This window comes from Gopherus flavomarginatus, chromosome 5 (assembly GCF_025201925.1).
Source record: "Gopherus flavomarginatus isolate rGopFla2 chromosome 5, rGopFla2.mat.asm, whole genome shotgun sequence".
NCBI lineage: Eukaryota > Metazoa > Chordata > Testudines > Testudinidae > Gopherus > Gopherus flavomarginatus.
In genome coordinates this window covers 96021016-96041987 of record NC_066621.1, presented here as the reverse complement: position 1 = coordinate 96041987, position 20972 = coordinate 96021016, and the positions used below count along the sequence as shown (strand labels likewise).

Here is a 20972-nt window from a genome sequence, read left to right as displayed (position 1 = left end):
ATTTGGATCATTTACTTATTTGTATTACATCACCACCTACATGCTCCAACCAAGATTAGGGTCACACTGTACTAGGCACAGTATAAACATGTAAGAGATTTTAAGCACTTCAGAGAAGGGACAAAGGAAGAGGGGGAAAAAAGATGCAGCATGGCGTCCGATTTTGATTTGGGCCTCTAGGGGCTACTGTAATACAAATACAAGGCATGCAATGGTTAGCAAGTGTCAGGTTTCATTTTTTTGGGGACTGTGAGGTGTATTTTTCCCATATGTAAATGTACACAAATTTGATGTACTGTGGTATAGATATGGGTTGAGGAGGAAATGCAGGAAGTGATGAGTTAACAAGAAGAAAGGAAGCTATAAACGCACTGAGGGGAGGTCAAATGGGACGCTTTCCCTGGCATTTCAAGAGTCACAATTTATTAATAGGCAGAAAACGTTGTAATAAGAATTTGGTAGGTTACAAAAATAGCTAACCAATACTTAGCAAAGTTGCTTGCAGAAAAGATGACACAAGATAGACAACTTCTTCCTTTCAAGTCCCATTACATGGCTGTCTCAACCTATACTGTACAATTTAATCTGTAATTAATTTGATTTGTTATCTTTTGGGATCAGATTGGGGAAAATGAGGTGGCACTCACCAAATCTTCACCCTTTGGTGGAATCAAAAACGAGATAGCACTCAAATTGCCCAGATCATAAACATGATTATACCTCTCTCATGTACTCTGATCAGAGTGACATATTTTATAATGTGGCCATTTAAATCATCATAAGGTTTCATGGTCAAAACACCTCTGAAATAAATGGGGCCAACTGATATGTATCAGGATTATTGTTTCATGATGTTTTCATCACTTAGCTTTCAAAACATGAACAGTGTTTCTTTGTAACCTGAAGAGCTACAGACTTAATTTTCTATTTAAAAGCTTAAAGTACTAGATTAAACATCCATGATCTGCACCAATCTGATTCCTAATTCTCTTAAACTGTCATCAAATAGCATCCCAGCATATTATTTTATTTGCAATGAAAAAGCTACTCTAAATACATCAAATGGAAATAATTAATTTAGTTGCTACATTCCATTTCTCTCTCTACTGGCTCTCTCCAAGCTTGGAGAGCAAACATGCTATGGAAGGCTGCATAATGTTCTCTTATTCAAAACTCAGCTTCCAGGTTGGTAAAATACATATTTGCTTTTCCATTCCCATGAAACGAAAGCTGATATTTTTAATTTAGCTTTGTAAAACTGTCATGAATGTTTGTCAGGTTAAGTGCAAGATCCTCTCCCCACGCTTACCATTACATCCCAAAATTGCTTCATCTGTTTTTTGGGGGGAGGGTGGGGAGGAAAGGAGGCAGCGCGTTACTTGCCCTTGGCAAGAATTTTACAAAGTAGCTTTAAATTTTTAACCAAAGTATTGTTATTAAGCTTTTTCCTTGCACTTCCAATTACATCATTCCATCATCCATGGGAAGTTTTTACTCCATTCCAGAAGAATGACTAAGCAATGACTTTCACTTTAATTAAAGGAAGTCTACAAAGTGAAAATGAGACAATACTTCTTTCAATTTGCCAGTGATTGGACTGCAAAAAAAGTTAAGACCAAAAGACAAGATATTCCCTATTGTACAAGCTCTTTCCCCAACCCATGTGTCTCAAAGTGTGACTGAGCAATTTATTTGAGTAGAATACTGATAAATTCATTCTCTCCCTACCTGGCAATCAAGATCTTCTTAATGAAGATTATATATCCTGTAAGTGCAAGGTATTACTGTTAGGATGAACTGGTAAAGATTAGAAGGAAAGTTAGGCTGAGGAAAGCAGTTATTCAAATTGCTGGAGAAAACAACAATGAGACTCTTTCTTGATTTTTAGAGTTCCTGTAGGACAGTTAGGTATTAAAGACCTAAGCGGGTTTGGTTTCAGACATGAGACAAAAACATTTTGTCTAGTTCTGAAATGAGACCTCAGCCTGTCCTTGAAATATGCAATAAGAGGCCTAGAAAGACTCTCTCTTGAGCACATAGCTATTGCCCTTTGGTAGTCTGCTAGCAGGCAGATATAAATGAAGATTATATTTGGGCTTGGCAGGATATCAAGAACAAAGTAGATCTATAACACATGCATTCAAAGATAAATGCTGCCTTAATGCTAGTGGTGCAGGTCTCAAGGTCAGCAATCTGAACACTAGGACTATTTATCCTGCAAAAATGGAATTTAAGTGAAAGATCCTTGTTAACTGGCCTAAGAAAGAATGGATCCTTGTAGGTCACAGGAAGAGCAGGACGGGGGAAGTTTCATATCACAACATTTGCCTCTACAACACCTGGCTGTGGATAAATTCAGAACTTTACATTCCATCCCTCTTTTTTAAGCTTTCAGCATGCATTAAAGTGACTTCTGCCTCCTGTGAAATGGATGTGAAATTGTCATATGGATTACTGCATAAGGAAAAGTGAGCTCTAATATAAGAAGCCAAGACAGGAGTGGTGTCTAAATAATAGCATCTTTGAGTCAAATAGCTGACAACTACATTCTGTTTGGAGGGAAATATGAATCTATGAACCTAAATAATTTAATGATGTACACAACAAAATTAACACTCCCTACCTACCCAGTGTTTCCCTTACCCCCGAGCTACTTCCAACAGGGAAATTTTAAAAGATTTTAAGCGGGCTAAGAACACTAAATGCAGAAGACCCCATTCCTGTGGCCAGTGTATCCAAGGAATGTAATAACTCTAAAACAATGCTGAGCATCGTAGCACAAAAGTGAGTATCAGGCATCACAGTTACTAGAATGATGGGACCAGTGGAAAATCTAAAAATCTTCATAGTCCTGGTTGGTATCCAAAGAGTCTAGACTGGGCAGGCAATGACCTCATTTTTATGGTCTCTTGGTCAGGTCAAAGGAGAGCTCGAACTTATTGCACACGATGGTTGGGGTCCCCAGCCATAAAATAAAATTAAAAAAGGAAAAACCTATGTCCCCCCTCTTATAGTGTTACAGTAACATGTTCTTACTCTTTAAACTGTATATTATAAAATTAACATGGCACTAGCAATGCACACTCACAAAAGTGTCAGATGCAGGCTAAATGCTGAAACAGAAATCTTATATGCTATGTAGCGTAACTTTACCCGTTCATACCGAGCAGTAAAGTTTAGCTAATGATGAACAAAAAAAAAAAAAAAGAAAAAAGAAAAGCATTTCATTTAAGACTTCAGTGCATTTCAGGATGACTTTTAGATTGTCACCCAAAATAAGAGATTTTAATTCGTTTTAGAGATCATAAATAAGAACTGTAAAATAAAAGTATCAAGTTATACCCAACAAGAGTTTGCGAGAGGGTAATTTTGTAGGGCAAATGATACTAATACTGCTGCTAGAATTATTGGAACATTTTATTCAACTGTATGCTTATGAGAATATAAAATATTTGCATAGAGATGTTGAATGCTCTTGAATCCTTAAGAAGCACACAAGGAATTCCAGTTCAAGGCCTTGTGATGCTACAAGTAAAACTGTTTCATCTCTGCTGTGGACTAGGCTGAGCTTTATTTTCCAAGCACTGCAGTAAACCTCACAACTATCAGAACTGAAAATGATCAAATGAAATGTTTGTGTTTAGACACACAAGCTGCATCCTACAGGTAGTTACCATAAACTGGTCTTATGATCAACATACTGGTTGCATGCAGACTGCACTTCAAACATACTTCTATCTTGGCAGCACTTCTCCACACCCAGAACAGCTTTAATGGAATTCTTAATAGAAGAAGAAGACGACGAAGACGACGACGACTTACCGGTTCTGTTCCTTCCTTTGTTTGATTAGTTGAATTAGTTCCTTGTCAAAGTACTCTTCATCAGCCTTTTCTTTTCGTTCGTCTTCCTCTCTGTCGTGGGCATCGATATTGTCTTTGTGCAGCTGGCTGGAGATGTGCTTGGCATATGCTGACAAGCCCACCACTGTCACCCTGCACACCTGGCACTTGTGGTTGCTGTCCCTGGGGAAAGAGGGAGAGGATGGACATTCAATCCTTCCCACAGGCATGGTAGACAACTCAGATCTTACTCTGTTTCCTCTGAATATGCCAGTTTTCTTAACCAATTGCTGGTGCACTAGGCACTATAATTTTGCTCAATACACTAAAACTGTTTGAATTTTCAGGCTTTTCTTTTTTCCTACAGCAATTTTCCCCAACTTCTGGGGCTTCTTGTTATCAATTTTTAGAGATTTTTTTCCAACAATCAAGAGGTAAAAAACTTGGGAATAGAGCGATATAAATTTGTGGGAGGCAGGGAATTCTTCTTGGATTGCTGTACTCAAAACCTTATCAGAGGAAACATAGTGAGAGGAGGTGGAGTGGAGGGCTTACAGAGCTAGCAGGAGCTGCTCTGAAGCACATCCATGGTGCCAGCTGCACTGGAGAAGCCTGGTGACAGCTTCTACATTTAATCTCTGCCTCATGCTTTCCCCCAGTGAAAGCTAGAAGAGGGAGGAGGGGGTATACTGCTACAGCCAATCCTAATACAGTGTAACCTAAACTGGGACAGCTGAGACCTCTGCTTGGAATTCAAAGACTCCATAGCACAGCAAGTGATGGGAGGGGTCTTCAGTTCACTGTACTTTATTTGGTTCAAATGATGCATGAGGTCTGCTTTCTACTTTAGAAGGCTTATCTTAAAAAATAAATTATTTCAGTTGCAGGAAGTTGACAGCTGTGTCAGACAAATGGTTTTACTAAAGTGTCCGTGAATATTGCAGTAAAACTACTATTAAAATCAATCAAATCAGTATTTAATGTTTATTAAAAAGCCTACAATATAGTGCTTGACCAATCCTTTAGTTAAGCTAATGGTTAAAAAAGTAAAAGATAAAATAAGTCCATTGGTAAGTTAAGTAGAATTGAGCAGAAAAAACGCATGTGTTCTGAGCCAAGCAAATAGTGTGGTGGGACCAACATAGGGCCCACTGCCTGCCTCACTGATGCTTTCTTGCACCCCACTGTCTTGTTTACAGAAGCAGCACTGAATGCTCCTATGTCTCAAATATAGAGATTATGTACTAGAATGCCCAAATATATGAAGGGAAATAAAGTGGGAAGTGGTGAGGAACCTGGGATCCATGTAAAGATTAAAAGCAAAACTAAAAGCCACATTTAGACTAGTCATTGGGACAGGTGAATTCTCCTGCCTTTTCCCAAAACAGCAATATAAGTGACTGGAGCTCAGGTCACTAGCTCACATCTAATATATTTAGAAAACTCAACTTGTACATCAAAAGGTCAATACTAAATGAACAAAACAAAACAAAAACTTGCTTTGTATTAAAGCTTTGTTCCACTTCATATTCTAATTGCCTTTACTGAAGTGATGAAAAATCCCCATCTCATGGATTGGAAATATCTTCATTATTCAGTTAAATGTTTCCATCAAAGAAACCAGAGGCTCAAGAATCTTGCCTCCACCTCTGCAGTTTCTAACAGTATGAAAGAAATCCAGAAGAAAAAAATTTACCACCCGCAAAATTTTAAGCCAGCATCCTTATTTGAGCCATGCTTAAAGAAGGGTCGCCAGCTGGTTGTTAAATAGAGGTCTGCGCCTTTCAAAAAGGCTTTGAAATGAACAGGTGATTTTAAAAGACTTTTTCTATTTTTTTCCTACTAGTAAAGTGTGATCTATAGTACACAGTAAAGGTATTTAAACAGTCATATCAGTCAAAAAGGCCATATGTTTAGGAAGTTTAAGTATACAAAGTGGTGTTTCTATTAATTAAATTGAGAGTCTCAGTTTCAAATGTGCAGAACAAGTGCAGTTATAAGTAAAATACATATTTTTCTTTCGATCAGCCCTACAAACTCAACCTGGGATTTGTGCACCAGACTGGGTTCTTTCTTTTGCACACATTATCAACAGTAATAAAGATGCTGCAGGTCACATTATGCTGTATGACACCTGTATTACCTCATCTTCAGTGGTTTAGCACAAGCTGAACCAACTGAAAGTTAGTTAACGGTTTTGCTAATGCACAGGCAAGTATAGAATACCGCTCACTCTCTTAACTGTGTTAACTATGAACTGCCAGGAATAAAATATAGTAAAGCTTACTTTTTGCTAAAATTGTCAAAAGAGGGAGAAACAGGGAGAGTGTCTAAATGGATGTCATTTTTACATACTCATTTATCATAGTAGAGCTATACTTTAAATGTAAGGACCTTTTACCCAACTGGACATAAAAAAAAAAAAGAAAAAGAAAAACCTAATGGTACCTATTATAATACCTGACATTTCTAGGAAATCTCAAAGTCCTTCACAAATACAGGTTTCAATTCCTCTGAAAGGTAAATATTATTCCATTTTACTGATTGGTAAATTGAAGCAGAGTTAAAGTTACTTTGGGTAAGGTTAAGTAGCAGGGCTGGGGACTGAATCTCCACTCCTTCATCCTCTCCAACTTCCAAATCAGTAGTTCCCAAACAGTGGCTCTTGAACCACTTCATCAGTGGTCCTCAAACTTTTGTATTGGTGACCCCTTTCACACAGCAAGCCTCCAAGTGTGACCCCCACCCCATATAAATTAAAAACACTTATTTGTTTATATTTAACACGATTATAAACACTGGAGGTGAAGAGGGGCTGGGGGAGGGGAGGCTGACAGCTCGTGACCCCCTGTGTAATAGCCTCATGACTCTGAGGGGTCATGATCCCCAGTTTGAGAACCCCTGCACTCGCTGGTCTGTGGAGAAATGGCTAATCACATGGTTATGACCTTCCTTGTTTTCATTTAATACTTTCCTAATGCTACTTTTCCATGAAATGAAGCTCTAGTAGCCAAAGGAATGTTGTTTGATCAACTTTAACAGGGGAGTTAGTTGACACCATTATGACTAGGACAAAAATGGCCCACACTTAACCTTACTAATTTCTGCTGTGTATTTCATTATGTACATTGGATAATCTCTGTCCAAACTGAAGTGCTGATGCATATTCAATGGAAAACAGTCTTTCCATAAGACTTTGGCCTCATTCCAGTTGCTGTTATGAAGTCACTCATGGAACTAGACATCATGCGTATCATAATACTTAAGATGATGGCTGAAGTTTCATGCCCATTATATATCGCTGAGAACACTAAATAGAAATGCAAGTCATGGGCAAAAGCCATATACCTGAGGACTTAACAGTCTCCATGTAAATGTGACTTTTCTCCAGAATTTAAATTTTCACTATAAAGTAAAGTAGTGGTTTCAAGAAGAGAGAGAAAGGTAGTGTCAGCTTAATGTTCAGTAGTCCTAAAGAGAGGCAGCACAAGAATAGGATGGAACCATATGCATCTTTTGGCAAGCATAAGATCCTGGGTCCCAGACATGCCAAAGGGAAGAGCTTGTTTAAAGACTGAGAATTTTGCAGAAAATCTGAAGTTAGAAGAATATACGCGATAAGTGACAAAATACTAAAACAACCCATCAACCCAAATGAAGAGACTTCGTTTTCAGAGGCAAGATGTGAAGGCTCAAGCTAAGTCTCTTTGAGTGAGGCAGACGGCACTCTGAGTTTTCTGAATTATTGTCCAAAACAGAATTCTTACAAAATATGATGGTCCCATTGGAAAGTGAAGTTATAACCAGGGTTCCATGTACTCCGTTGGGGCAACATAACTTACAGAATTCACCTCTGGCCACATAGCTGTGCCCAAGAATGTAAGTTTTCACTTCTAATTTTAGCCCTCATGGTTACAAAGTTAACTTTAAAAATGCAAACAAAGAAAGTTCAAACCAATGCAGTTATGTCTTTCTCTGCAGACAAACTCAGAAGCGTGAACTGACTCACGCCAATGGGGTGTTAACCCTGAAACTTATAGATAATATAAATGTTAATGTAACTCATGCTAACTGTGTAGCACGTTGTCCCCTCTATTAGCTCGTCCACATACTGAGGTTTATGAGGCTGCTGCTGCAGCTTCAAGTCTCCTTCCTGGAGACTACTCCTTGTCTTTTACATAAATTGTGAAATTCCACGTAGATTTCTAGTACTCCAAATTGAGAAAGTGAAAGAAAGGTTGTAAACTAAACAATTTATTATCCATTTTGATTCTCAAGTATAAGAACTAGGTCTGCCAGAGCACAGATGCCTTTCTTGTAGGAAGGAGATCCGAATCAAAGTGATGGAAACACTTTGACAGCAGAAAGAAAGACTGACATTAAAATCAATCCCTTTCATCTCAGATACTAAGAAAATGGAAAACTACAGTTACTAAATCTTTTGAAATTTCACAATATCAGATACAATGGAAATATGAAATTCTCCTTTTCATCTAAAACCAAGATTTCACAAAGAATACAACAGGATCATAATACACAGTTAAATACTGAATTCAATAGATGATCTAATCTCTAGATGGTAAAAGAGATGAAAGGCACTTAGTTAAAAACAAACAAACAAAAACGAGAAAAAACTCCAAACCCAAACCCACACCTCCCCCGGGCTCAACCTGAAGAATGTTGAGATAAGTCTGTTTGATGAGAGTAAAATTTATTACACAATTTGGATGATCCATTTTGAAGCAGTTCTAGCTCCAGTGTGTGTATGTGTATATTATATATAATTTTTAAAGAATTAAACTGATAGCTGGTGAAATGTGGCAGGACTTTAACGTTCAACAGTAGCTGAGAAGAGTTGCCAGCTGCGGGAAACCGTGCCCTAGAAATCCAAACACAAAATGGAAGACTAAGACTTTAAGCTGCCATCTGCACCATCTTTAGCTCCTGAATCTATCCTAGCCTCAGCAATTGTTAAAATATTCAGAATCATTATCATGTGCTGCAAGAAAAGATCCACTAAAGGGGATGCTTTAAAAATTAGTCAGAACACAGACACTTGAGACAAACTGCTGAAGTTAATGTTGATGACACAAGGGTATCTGAGCAACTACTTCTCAGCTGTTCACTAACAGAACAGATGTCCTCTACGGTTAAGAATCAGAACAGATGAGAGGCAGAAATAAGGTGCTTTTGATTCCAGGCACAATTTCAGGCCCTTCCTATTCCCAAAGAGACATGGGGCAGAGTGGGGAAAGATAGAGTGAGGAAGTGCTTTTTAAAAGCATCACTGATGGTTCAGAAGGGTAACAGAAGAGATTAGGAAAAAAAAAAAAAAGAATGAACAGAGGAGTGAACAGGGAAGAGAAGGACAAAAAAAAAAAAAAAAAGAAAAGAAGAGGGAATGGTGATGAGCAAACACCACTTTCCTCTGCACTACACCTTTTACTGTTAAGTGTCCTTTTCTCATCCAAATGGTGGGCTGAAGTAGTAATTAACCTTCCCCAAAGAGCCATCAAAAGTCCTCCTAGGCACATTTTCCCCAACTGGAAAGATGTCAGTTTTGTCTCTGAAAGTCTGGACACCTTACTTCACCACCACACAAGTAGTTTACTCCTGAGGGCATTTTGTGCCAAAAAAAAATTTAAAATTCTGCACATAATATTTTAAAATTCTGCAAAATTTTGCAAATTTTATTTGTCAAATAAATGTAGAGGCTTCAGCATGGCACTGGGGAACACAGGTCACTGGCTGCATAGAAGTGAAAGATCACTATGCAGCTCCCTGCAGGACACAGACTCAGTAGTGAGACTGCACCAAACCCTGACACTGTGCAAGGACCCATCCTGCCCCAGAAACACCCCAGGGTCCTGCCCCTCACTGTGGGCTGGCAGGCTCAGCAAGGCAGGATCCAGGAGTAGAGGGGCTTAGCGTGGGAGGATCCAGGTGTGGGTTAAGAGGGTTCTGTATGGGGTAATCTGGGTGCAGGTGACGCAGGTGTGGCTCTGGATGCCCAGGGCTTCTTGGGGGAGGTTCTGGATGCAAGAGTAATGGGACTCTGCAGGGGGGATCAGGTGACGTGGTTAGGGATCAGCGGGGGGGGCGGGGTCTGGGTGTGCAGGAGTGTGGCTCAGTGCAGTGGGGATCCAGGTGCAGCTGGTTGTGGCTTGGTGGGGTGGGAATCTGGGTGGCTCATCGGGACGGTCCAGGTGCACAGGGAGTGGGGCTTATCAGGGGGCTGAGGGGAGGTTCTAAGTGTGGGGAGGGAGGGGGAAGCCTTGGTGGGAGGGTCTGGGTATGCAAGGGAGTTGGGCAGACTGGGGAGCAGCAATCTGTACAGGAATCACTCATCCTGAAGCTGAGGAGCAATGAGTGCAGGAAGCGGGGGAAGGGGGGAGTTTGCAGAGCTTCCTGCGGCTGGGAGAGAAATCTGGGGTGGGTCTGGCCCCAGATGCTGTGCAGCGGAAGAGGATGTCCCATTTTCCCCAACCCAGCTGGGACTAGCAGCTGAGTCCTGCCTCACAGTCATTTCTCTCTCTGTCAGCTGCCCTGGGCACTCAAAACATACTGCAGGGGAAGGTCATTTTTCTGCAGGGAAGCAAAGAAATCTGTGGGAAACAAATTCTGTGCATGTGCAGTGGCACAGAATTCCCCCTTTTCCACTCTGCTTATCCAGAACACCATTAGCCTTTGAGAATGAAGGATTATTTGGATTTTAGGGGGTTATTTTTTAAATATACTGTAGGCCTGGCTTGACACAAGTAACTTGCCTAATTTCTTAGTAGGCATAATTGGGAAGGTGAATGGAATGTTAAGTTGTAAATAGGGGCTTGACAGGAAGTCTGTGCTAACTAAAATAAGCAGCAATACCTTGATGGAGACTATGGACAAGATAAACCTGGAATGTAAAGATCAGTTTCCACGTGGACAGCACATGGATAGAGAATGATGTACACGGATTGGTTCCCGCAAAGTAAGCAAACCAATCCAAAATATGTGAGATTTCACATATAGCAAATGCAACATACACCTCTACCTCGATATAACGCTGTCCTCAGAAGACAAAAAAATCTTACTGTGTTATAGGTGAAACCGCGTTATAGCGAACTTGCTTTGATCCACCAGAGTGTGCAGTCCCCTCACCCCCACCCCCCGGAGCACTGCTTTACCACGTTATATCGGGGTAGAGGTGTATTGTGTAAAGGCATATAAAGGAAGAGGTTTGTCTGTGTAACTTTGGATGTGTGGTATGCCCTCTACCCTCTGTGATCAACTCAGCGTAGCTTTGCTATATGTCAAATAGAGGAATGTGAGTGACGAAATCCAGAGTCAAACTGAATGTTTTGGATCCCAGAGAACTAGATGAAGCGTTCTCCCAGAACTGGACACGGTGTTCTGGATAAGCTGAGTGGAAAAGGTCTCAGAGAGAATCCCAATATAAACTTTTTTAAAAATTCATATGGTATAAATACTTTATTTGAAGGTCAGAGGCTGTATGGTACAATAAACAGGACACTGGGCTGGAACTCAGGAGAGTTGGTTCTACTCCCAGCTCTGACAGTAAGCTGCTGTGCAACCTTGAGCAAGTAATTTCATCTCACTCTGCCCATTTCCTCTCCTGTCCATCATTCTAATTTAATCAGCTTGTAAACTCTTCAGGTGGGGAAAGTCTCTTATTATGTGCTTGTACAGCTCCCATCACAATGGGGTACTATTCAGAGTTGGAGCCTCTATGTACCAAATATTTGTGCATTTCAGATTAAACGTGGGGTTGGGTACAAATTGGAATCTCTCTCTCTCTCTCTAAACTTGCAAAGTCTTAATCATCCAGCACAACAATTTTTTTTTAAATAAAAAGGATTTTATTTATGATTCTATGATTTAGATTTTCCAGGTGATTTAACCTACCAGCATATTACGCATTTGAATTTAAACTAACTATAGCAACATATATTTTGTAAGTAGAAAAATACCAAACTACAGCCCAAGCTATAGTTGCAGCAAACTGTATAGATTTAGGGAGAAATCCCATGCTCCTAACAGAGACATGTCCTCACGGCTATTAAGAACTTTAGTGTCTAATAGAAAGGCACAAAGAAATGTGATTTATAAAAACAGTTAAGTCTTAATCTGTCTTCTCCCTTTAAACTGAATTTAGCTTGCATGGGAAATAAGGCTATTTAGTTCCCCAAAAGTGTGATACGTAAACTGCACTGAAAGGCAGTTTGCATCATCATTCGCATACCTTCCTTTCAGATTTTCAAGTTCTCTGTGGTGAAGCATGCTTCTCATGTGCTCATCCATCTCCTACAAAAGAAAAAAAAAGCATAACTCATGATTCATTTTACTCTGCACAAGGATATATTCTGCTCTAATAGGTCTTTTTTTAAAATCTCTTTTGAATGTGGTGTCACCCTGAGGAATTACTCGCTAAGCTTCCTTCCATAGGATTGATCTTTGGGATTTATATAGAAGGAGGCAGAGCTCCAGAAGGTGGATATAGAAAAGCGTACATGGAATGAGGCAAGGGCTGTGACTTCAATGTGTTCCACTCCTTTCTAGAAAACAACAATTATTTCTTTAAAAAACATTCCATAACATAAACAGTCTTAGTTTGGCTTTTTTTAACATCCTCCAAAAAATCGAAATATTTACAACATTAGGGCTGCTTAACTCTGCCCTTGAGAGTGTATATGCATTATGATACAGTGTTACTACATATCAACACACACTGCTTTGTTCTGCAGGACCTGTTTCATTCGGTGCGCATTCTAGACAGAACTGAGACATGCACAGTGAATTGGTTTTGGATTTAAAACAGCTTTGACTCATTCACTGCAGTCATTGTATAACATGCTGCAAATGAGGCAGATGTCTGCTAGAACAGGAAGAACACTCAAGTTAAGGAACAGGAATGGGATCGGGTGATCCATTTTCTTTTCCTGCCTAGAACAGACACACTTGGAAAAATGGCCAACCTTCTCTCTCTCCTCTCAGATCCTCATTAATAAAATGGGAATAGCACTTTGTCCTTACCAAAATGTTATGAAAATAAAAGTAATTACTGTTTGTGAGATACTCTGATACTGCATTGATAAGCACTACAGGGAAGCCTAAGGAAAAGAAAAATTCCATCTACAGTGCAGGGTTTGGAAGACATGCTGTAAACAAGCCACAGCATATACTAAACGATGATGAGAAAATGAGCTGCCTCAATTGATAAACAATGTCCTTCTGACATACTGAAAGATGTAGGGACCCATCACAAAAACTAAAATATGATTATGTCATAAGACACTCTGAATGCATAAGGGAACAGAATTAAGGCTGAGGAGGCTTCTGAGTGCTTGACTTACAACTTTCATACACTTTCTAATATAATCACACAAAAGATGACATTAAAACTTGAAAGCCATGGACATTTTTAATACTTAATGAGAATGTATATCCAGTACATGGTCACATTGAGGAAGAGGCTATCAGGAAGTACTGAAATAATTCTATTTCATTCAATAGACCTGAAGATCTCTCTCAGTTTCTGATACAAAAGGTTATCTTTTTTAAAACAAAGGACACATTTCTCCTGTGCTGCATATAGCCAGATCTCCACATACAAAGATATTAGCCTTGCAAGTTCATTTTGTTTTTTACCTTTTTTGAGCTGTACACGATGTGACATAGTATGCATTTCCGTTCTCGAGCCATGACTACATTGGACAGTTCTTACCCCAAACCTGAAAACAGAAAAAGAGATCCTGGACATTGTTTATCATCAGACCAATTGTCTTGAATATATTAAAAATAAGAGCTCCGTCTTACAAGAACCATACTGAAATGTCCCAGTCTCTCCTCCCACACTTTAAAAAGCACCTCTCACACCTATGTATGACTTACATTTTCAACTGGCACATAATTTATTTTACGTAGTCATCTAAAGACTACATAACAAAAAAAAAGGATTGAGAGCTCAGATTCTTGTCAAGCGGGGTTTGAAGCATTGAAAGCATTCATGCAATTAGCTTGGCAAAGAAGAAAGTTTTATCAGTCTGGATGGTCACAAGAGAGATACTTAAGGAATTATCCTTAAGAGCTAAATGTACATAAACACAGGCGACTACAGATTGAAGAAAAATGCTACTTGCTATATGTGTGTTTTTAAATATATTAAATGAATTTCCATGATAAAAGAATGTCTTTAATAACTAATTCAATCAGACATCATGCTCATAACAATCAAGGTTATAACCGATGGTGATAGATTTATTTATGTAATGGGATAAAACATTGTTCTCTTCTTATTCTCACAAGTCATTAAGTAACACTAAAGCAACAGAAAAAAAATAGAAAGACAACTACAACTATTGCCCATGTCTAGATCAAGGCCTGGCAAAAAGTATCCTTCATCTTAAAGTGAAGAGAAATAGACAAGGGAAAGAAAAAATATCATGTAGTGTTGTGCTAATGCTGTCAGACATACATAAATCTTGCAAACAAGACATTATTCAGCCATCTTTGAAGTATTGCTATTTTACAGATAAGCATTTCTATAAGGGCTAGTTTAGCCAAGGCTGCAAAATTCATAGTCATAAGTGACCCAATTTAACAGGGACTCTCCATCCACTATTCCTCAAACTCTCTTGACAAATACACAGTGCAGTTCAGAAATTATTATTATTTAATCTTACCCGATGACCACATTAAAATCTCATATCTGGTATGGCTTAGAAGTTTCAGGCAGATAGTTGGGTGGGGATAGGATGTACAATGAATCTTGGCTTTTGCAGTTGTGGGGCCCAATCAAATGGCTTTGCAGGTGGAGCCCATATATGCCTGACCCAGGCCTGAGCAATAATTGCATTATAATTCAGCATTTCATGAAATTACAGGAAATTCAAAATATGGTTCCTTAACAAACTCCTCCATTCCTCCCAATTCAGTATTTTTCAGTAGATAACTATCCATGTCACTAACAGCTGTTCAGTGTAACCAAAACTTAGAATTGTCTCCTCATCAGTCATTTCAACCCTCAGTCATCATAATGTAAAACGACTTCCCCTCTAAAAAAGAAAAACTTGGTCTGATCATACTGAAATAAAGGCATGCGTGTATCTAAACATGAGAGACTCAATCATGAAGAGTACCAAATATACCAGCTAGTCAGCGTGCATTACTGGTGTGCCACTCTTGCCTTTACTGAAATGTACATTTGCTTCACAAGTACAATTAACACACACATGAAAACACTATCAAGTACAAAACCACTTTATTTGAATGATTAATGACTGAAAGACATTTATATCTGGGATACTTTGTGTTGAAATAGGTACTAAAGCATTATCAGGTCTAGAGTTTAGCACCTCCATATGCAAAGTTTAGTGGAAAGTCATAAACTGACTATGACTACTAGATGCTTACATGCCAAATGCACTTGCCTTCATTAGAAGTCGAAGTGAACTTTCAGAACCAAGTATTTGGGCTTATTCTAAGATACTTTTAAAAAACTGTTCAAATTTTGTAAGTAACTAAAACAGCTGAACAAAATGTTACCACGCTTCTCAAAAGAAATTCAAATTTGGGCTGAGAACAATTATGCTTCAGTCCAAAATTTTTCATAATTTTATGGCATGTTAATAAGCACATGAGAACAGGAGCTCAGAATGGAAGTGCCTGATCAGCACACCTTCTACTACAGACGAGGCATTATTCATTGTAAGATCCAAGTGACAAAAATACAAACATCTCTTTAAATTCAAGAAACTTACTTTAATGTGATTAATATAAGGATATTATTGAACAGCAGAGGTGCTAATCCTTATCCTGATTACAGATGGCTTCCTTCTGTCTAAGAATCTGTTCTGCTTTCACAATATTCTTTACCAGTGCTACTTTGTAGTTTAATGGAATAATGTCCACTTGTGTTTAGGATATTGCTTCAAATTAGCAGAGCATGTATGGAATTTGTCAGACATTTGGCATGGGACTTTACAGGGACAAAGAGGTCAGCGGAGTATATGTGGCTATTGGCCCCAGGTAAGCGTGTAACATTAAAATGACTTAACAAGTAGAGCTAAAATTGCAGCTGCTTTGACTACTTAAAACATATCATGGTAACTATACACGATTACAGGAAGAGTTTAAGTCTCCCTCTCACTGCCCAATCAACTGGGCACTGCTTATTACAGAGTACTAAAAATACTAACTGATTTCAATTGCTATTGGCTGTTGCTATGAAAGCACAAACAGTTTTGTCTCTGCAGAGAGACAGACTCTTGGAGCTGGAGCATTCAGAGAGGCTCCCGGGTCTAGGAGACATTGTAGGTGATTAGGAGACAGGAGACCCAACTTTTATTTCCAGCTCAGCCACTGACTCACTGTACAAACTGGGGAAAGTCACTTTCTTTCTCTTGCTTAATTTTCAACCATCTCCTCCAACAGAACCTTTGCAAGACTCACCTTTCTAAAGTGCTTTGAAATTGTGCAGAAGGTACAATAAGTTCCAAGTATTATCTACAGTAGTTTCCTTAGACTTGGTCTACACTTAAATATTAGTGTGACATAGCTATGGCACTCATGGATGTGACACACTCATATGCCTGAGCACCATAGCTATGCCAACTTAACTCCTAGCATAGATATAGCTGAGTCAACAAAAAAATGCTTCCATCGACCTAGCTATCATCACTTGAGGAAGTGGGGTTCCTACAGTGATGAAGAAAATCCCTTCTATCATCGTAGGACACGCTTATACTATGGTGCCACAGACGCACCGATATAGTGCCATACCGCAAACTTGGCCTTATTGGTTACATAACAATGTTGAGATCCAGGGAGATCTTGGGTACAAATCTTAGCTGAGACATTTACTCCATGCGTAACTTCAGTCAAGACAGTTGACCTTCTTTGTACTCAAGTCAGCCCAGCTGTAAAGCAGTTAAAATAAAGAATCGGGTGCTCACTACTCCAGCACAAGCAGAACTTTCTATGTAAGTATGCTAATATTTTTTTTTAAAGGGAAAAAGATAACTGATACATTTTCAATACTAGATAACCTCCAGGCGTAGTCAGAGTCAATCATTTTTGACTTGGACACCAGCAATCAACCAAATGGCTTCAGATATGAGATTATAAGAGTGGAAAATGTGTTATGATACACCTCTACCCCAATATAATGCTGTCCTCCGGGGCCAAAAAATCTTACCGCGTTACAGGTGAAACCGTGTTATATCGAACTTGCTTTGATCCACAGAAGTGCACAGCCTCGCCCTCCCAGAGCGTTGCTTTACTGCATTATATCCGAATTCATGTTATATCGGGTCGCGTTATATCGGGGTAGAGGTGTACTATAAATAAAAGTCAATCAACCATGACCAAAAAGAAATCAGAGACATTTTTGTGAGTACTACCTGGGAAGGCTGGCTGTTTCAATAGCAGGAGGTAGTGCTCCTTTGCTCCATACACTTGGATTTCAGGGAAATATTGTTCCCAAACTGTGGTTTAAAGAGGGAAAACGCATTTTACCATCATCAGGGGCCATCTTAACTGTGATAAGCTCGTTCTGATGTGCCTGTGGCTTGCAAGTTTAAAAAGTGAGAGTGTGTATGAGTAATATAAACTTACTGAATCCACTAGAGCAAATTGTAGGGAACAAATCTCTTAAGTGAAGAGTCTGGAAAACGTTTCTGGCAAACAAAAACTGTCTAAATAGAAAATATAAGGCATTAAATTACTTCCTGCCATAATATTCATTAGCCTATAACTACTGCTCAGAGTCCAACCTTGGCAGATAGCATATGTTAAAAATGTATGTCAAAGCTAAATTTGCTACAGATCAATGGCTGAGTATTCAGACTATATAAAGCCACAGCTGAAGTGGAGTGTGAGGACTGCCTATCATACCAGCTGCTTGGAAATCCTCAGGACTCCTCAAAGAGATCTTTAGTTCAAGCTCCCACATAAGGACAATCATCTTTTAGACAGTCCTAGCAGATAGAACATATGTTCTATTTCTTGAAAAACCTGGGAGGCCTAGAAGTTCATCTCTGCAATGCAGATTGCGTTGGTGCTGTTCTCAGCCTATGGTAGGAAGGCGCAGAGTGCTTTTGCTAAATTAGTGACCCCAATCTCCCCCAGCAACTGATCACACAAGTTCTGTAGTCCAACTAGAGTCCCATTGCCTTCCCATCTTTAAGGCAACTATAGTATTTGCAGGTACTATAAGAAATGGGAAGGGACAGGATTACAAAGAGGTAATCCACAACAAAGGGCTACGGTAAAAGTCTTAGGGAGGGAAGGGAAGAGGTCCACTGCTGACCTTAGCAGTACTCTCAGCCTATTTGAGCAAGAGATTGCAAAAAGGGCTGAGCTTGAATAAAGCACTGCAAAGAACTACTGCTCTGCTGCATTGTATTTAGTTTAAAGATTGCTGATCATCCGATTTCAGGTCACTCTGCCCATCTGCTCACAGTCACACAGAAGATTCTGTGAAGTAACACTCAGCCTCCAAAAATTTTATACTTCCACCTAAAATAGTATGGCAAAAGGGACATTGCTGGGCACCTTAGGCACAAAATTTAGGTCCCTATAATTAAGAATTTATGATGCTTAATAGAGGTAGGCTATTTTTGTTTGTTTTAACTTAAGGAAGATGTTTGTTTGTATTTAAATATCCCTCTGCAAGGTATGCAGCATCAACACTGAACTACAGAATTTGCATATTTAAAGTGATATACAAAACAAATGAGAACCAAAAAGTGAAAACAGCTATACAAAATTGAAACTGATCATTTTATTTTCATTCTCCAAGCTGTCTGAAATGCAAAAAGAAAACAGAGAGCATAACAGAATATAAATTAGAGTTTCAAAGTTATCTGTTTGTCATCTAAACTGTTACTAACATAAACTTTCTTGCTTATCTAACAATATTTTAACCCACATGTCTGTTTAATAATATCAATTATTTAAGTATTGTAGATTGTGCTCTTCACCAACTCAGCTCTGAAACTCTGCATAGAGCAGTTTTTCCGATACAGCAAGGCTCTCTTTCAGAAAAAATTTTTAATTCCTAGGGAGTCAAAATCTGAAGCCTCCAACTGGACAACAAAAGCTATGCATTATTTTTTTAACTGAACCTTAAAGAAGTGTTCTCTAAATATACACTTTTGCCCAGGTTGCTGCAGAAATAGAGGACAAATTTAGATTTTTGAAGCCCTGATGCAAAAGTAATGGACAAAAGAAAAGTGAATATTTTTTGTCAGGGGTGGATGTAAAAGTTTAATAACTTCAGTGTTAAAGAAATTCTTTTAAAACATTTCATCCCTAGCATCCAAACCGCCATTTTTTTTGTAATATATTTATCCTACAAAACCCCTTGTAGGGAAGTACTATTATACCCATTTTACTACTTAAGAACTGAGGCACACAGATTAAGTGATTTGCCCAAAGTCACAAAGGAAGCCTGCTGTGGAGCATGGAAATAAATCCACATATCCTGAGTTTTAGGCATTCCAACTTCCAGGCTAGCAACCTAATTACTGAACCATCCCATCCTTCCTCTAGTATATATACACATGCAACATTTTAATTTCTTTCCACATATCACAACTGTATAACTCATGAAACAACGAGCACCAAAAACCAAGATATTCAAGTTGTTTTGGGTAACCATAATTTTATAAGATAACTGATATTCACCTATAAGTTAGGCTGATTACGCCAGCATGCACTCAACTTGCTGTATGTTGATATCTGATAACGTGTTTTTCAATATGTGACCATCTATGAAAACTAATATTGGGGAGTTTGATGCTTCTGGAAAGAGGTCTGCCAGTCCTTATTGTGAGGATTTCAATTATCCCTTCAGTCACAGATGAAGGCTGCATTATAATGGGCAAAATGGTGTAATGTGCATCCATCCACACCAGCTACTGCAGGCACTCAAGTTAGAGTTAAAAACATGCCTAAGTACCTTGTTGAACTGAGGTTTAGACGCACTATTCCACTGCAAGGAAAAGGGCCAGGTAGCCATTTCATGTTATGGGTGCTTCTGCAAGGGTTTCCCTTATTTATTACAGATACACTTCAAGATCCCAGAAGTTTCAACACAAAAGTTAATAGCCATTAGTTACTGGCAATGGGTCCCTATGACCTTCCCTCAGCTGAAACTGAGAACATCTTAACAACTAGAGTGGATGGAATTTTCCAACATCAAAAGAAAACGAAAGCAAGATAAATTGTGACAGAAGCCTGGTGCAATATGATAGACATCTCATGTCTATCACACTTTCCACTACATCTGAAAAACGTTTCATCTATGCAAGAAGTTAAACCATCTTTCAACACCAGTTTTCAAGAAAACCTTTGAACAGGATTTCTTCTCATCTGTTCCTGGCAATAGCTGTTTAGTGAAGAGGGATCTTATATTTGGAGCAAAAAATTAGTAAAATTTAATGGAAAAAATCAGTGACAACATACAAGGGGGGGAACTTCTATAAAACTGAGAAATTCCTTGCAATATACAACATTTTCTTCTATAATTTTCCTGTTGCCCTGCTAAAACTGGTTATAAAAACAAGAAAAACCCTATATCACCACCTAGTGGCAGAATTAATCATAAACACTTCCAACTACTTGATACTAAGAGACTTTTATGAATTTAAATTTGGCCCAAATATTCAATTTTGCAAAGACAAACTTTAATAAAACATAAGACCAAGGTAAATTGACTCAGTTTACCAATCTGTTAAATGGAGATTACAACATTCCTATAAAGCAGATAAATTAAGATCAACATTTGTACAGTACTTTGAATATGAAAAGCAATACATAAATGCTAAGTATTATTCTCAGTGCTGGATATGGGAGTCTTATATAAATTAAGATAGTTTGGTGGCCGCATAAGAGAAATATGGACTATAAAGTGAAATATATTTTACCCAGAGTGATTCAGATATTAAGATACCATTAGTTTACAGCCAGCCACTGTTTGATTCATTCTTGGCCTCTGAACTGGAAGCATGAGAATGGAACACCTCTTATTAATGAAATCTAACATGTGAAGTTAGTCTATGGGGGAGGGGGAGAAAGAGGGGGAGACATGTGGCAATGCTTAAAGAAATTGTCTTTCACCCTTGTTAGAA

General features: G+C 38.7%; 1 protein-coding gene across 8 annotated transcripts in view; it reads right to left on the bottom strand.

Annotated features, from left to right (window-relative positions):
• The window catches only part of ZNF106 (zinc finger protein 106), a 78574-nt gene that overhangs the window by 53205 nt on the left and 4397 nt on the right, over positions 1-20972 (bottom strand). For 6 of the 8 annotated variants that reach the window (XM_050954933.1, XM_050954930.1, XM_050954927.1 and 3 more), the window contains 3 exons: positions 13489-13571; positions 12083-12144; positions 3823-4023 (listed from right to left, as the gene is read on the bottom strand). In XM_050954933.1, coding sequence (XP_050810890.1) covers positions 3823-4023; positions 12083-12144; positions 13489-13542 — 317 coding nt within the window. In that variant the 5' untranslated portion in view covers positions 13543-13571. Of the gene's footprint in view, positions 1-3822; positions 4024-12082; positions 12147-13488; positions 13572-17240; positions 17325-20972 lie in introns of those variants that run through there. The other 2 variants (XM_050954928.1, XM_050954932.1) reach the window with 2 other exon arrangements.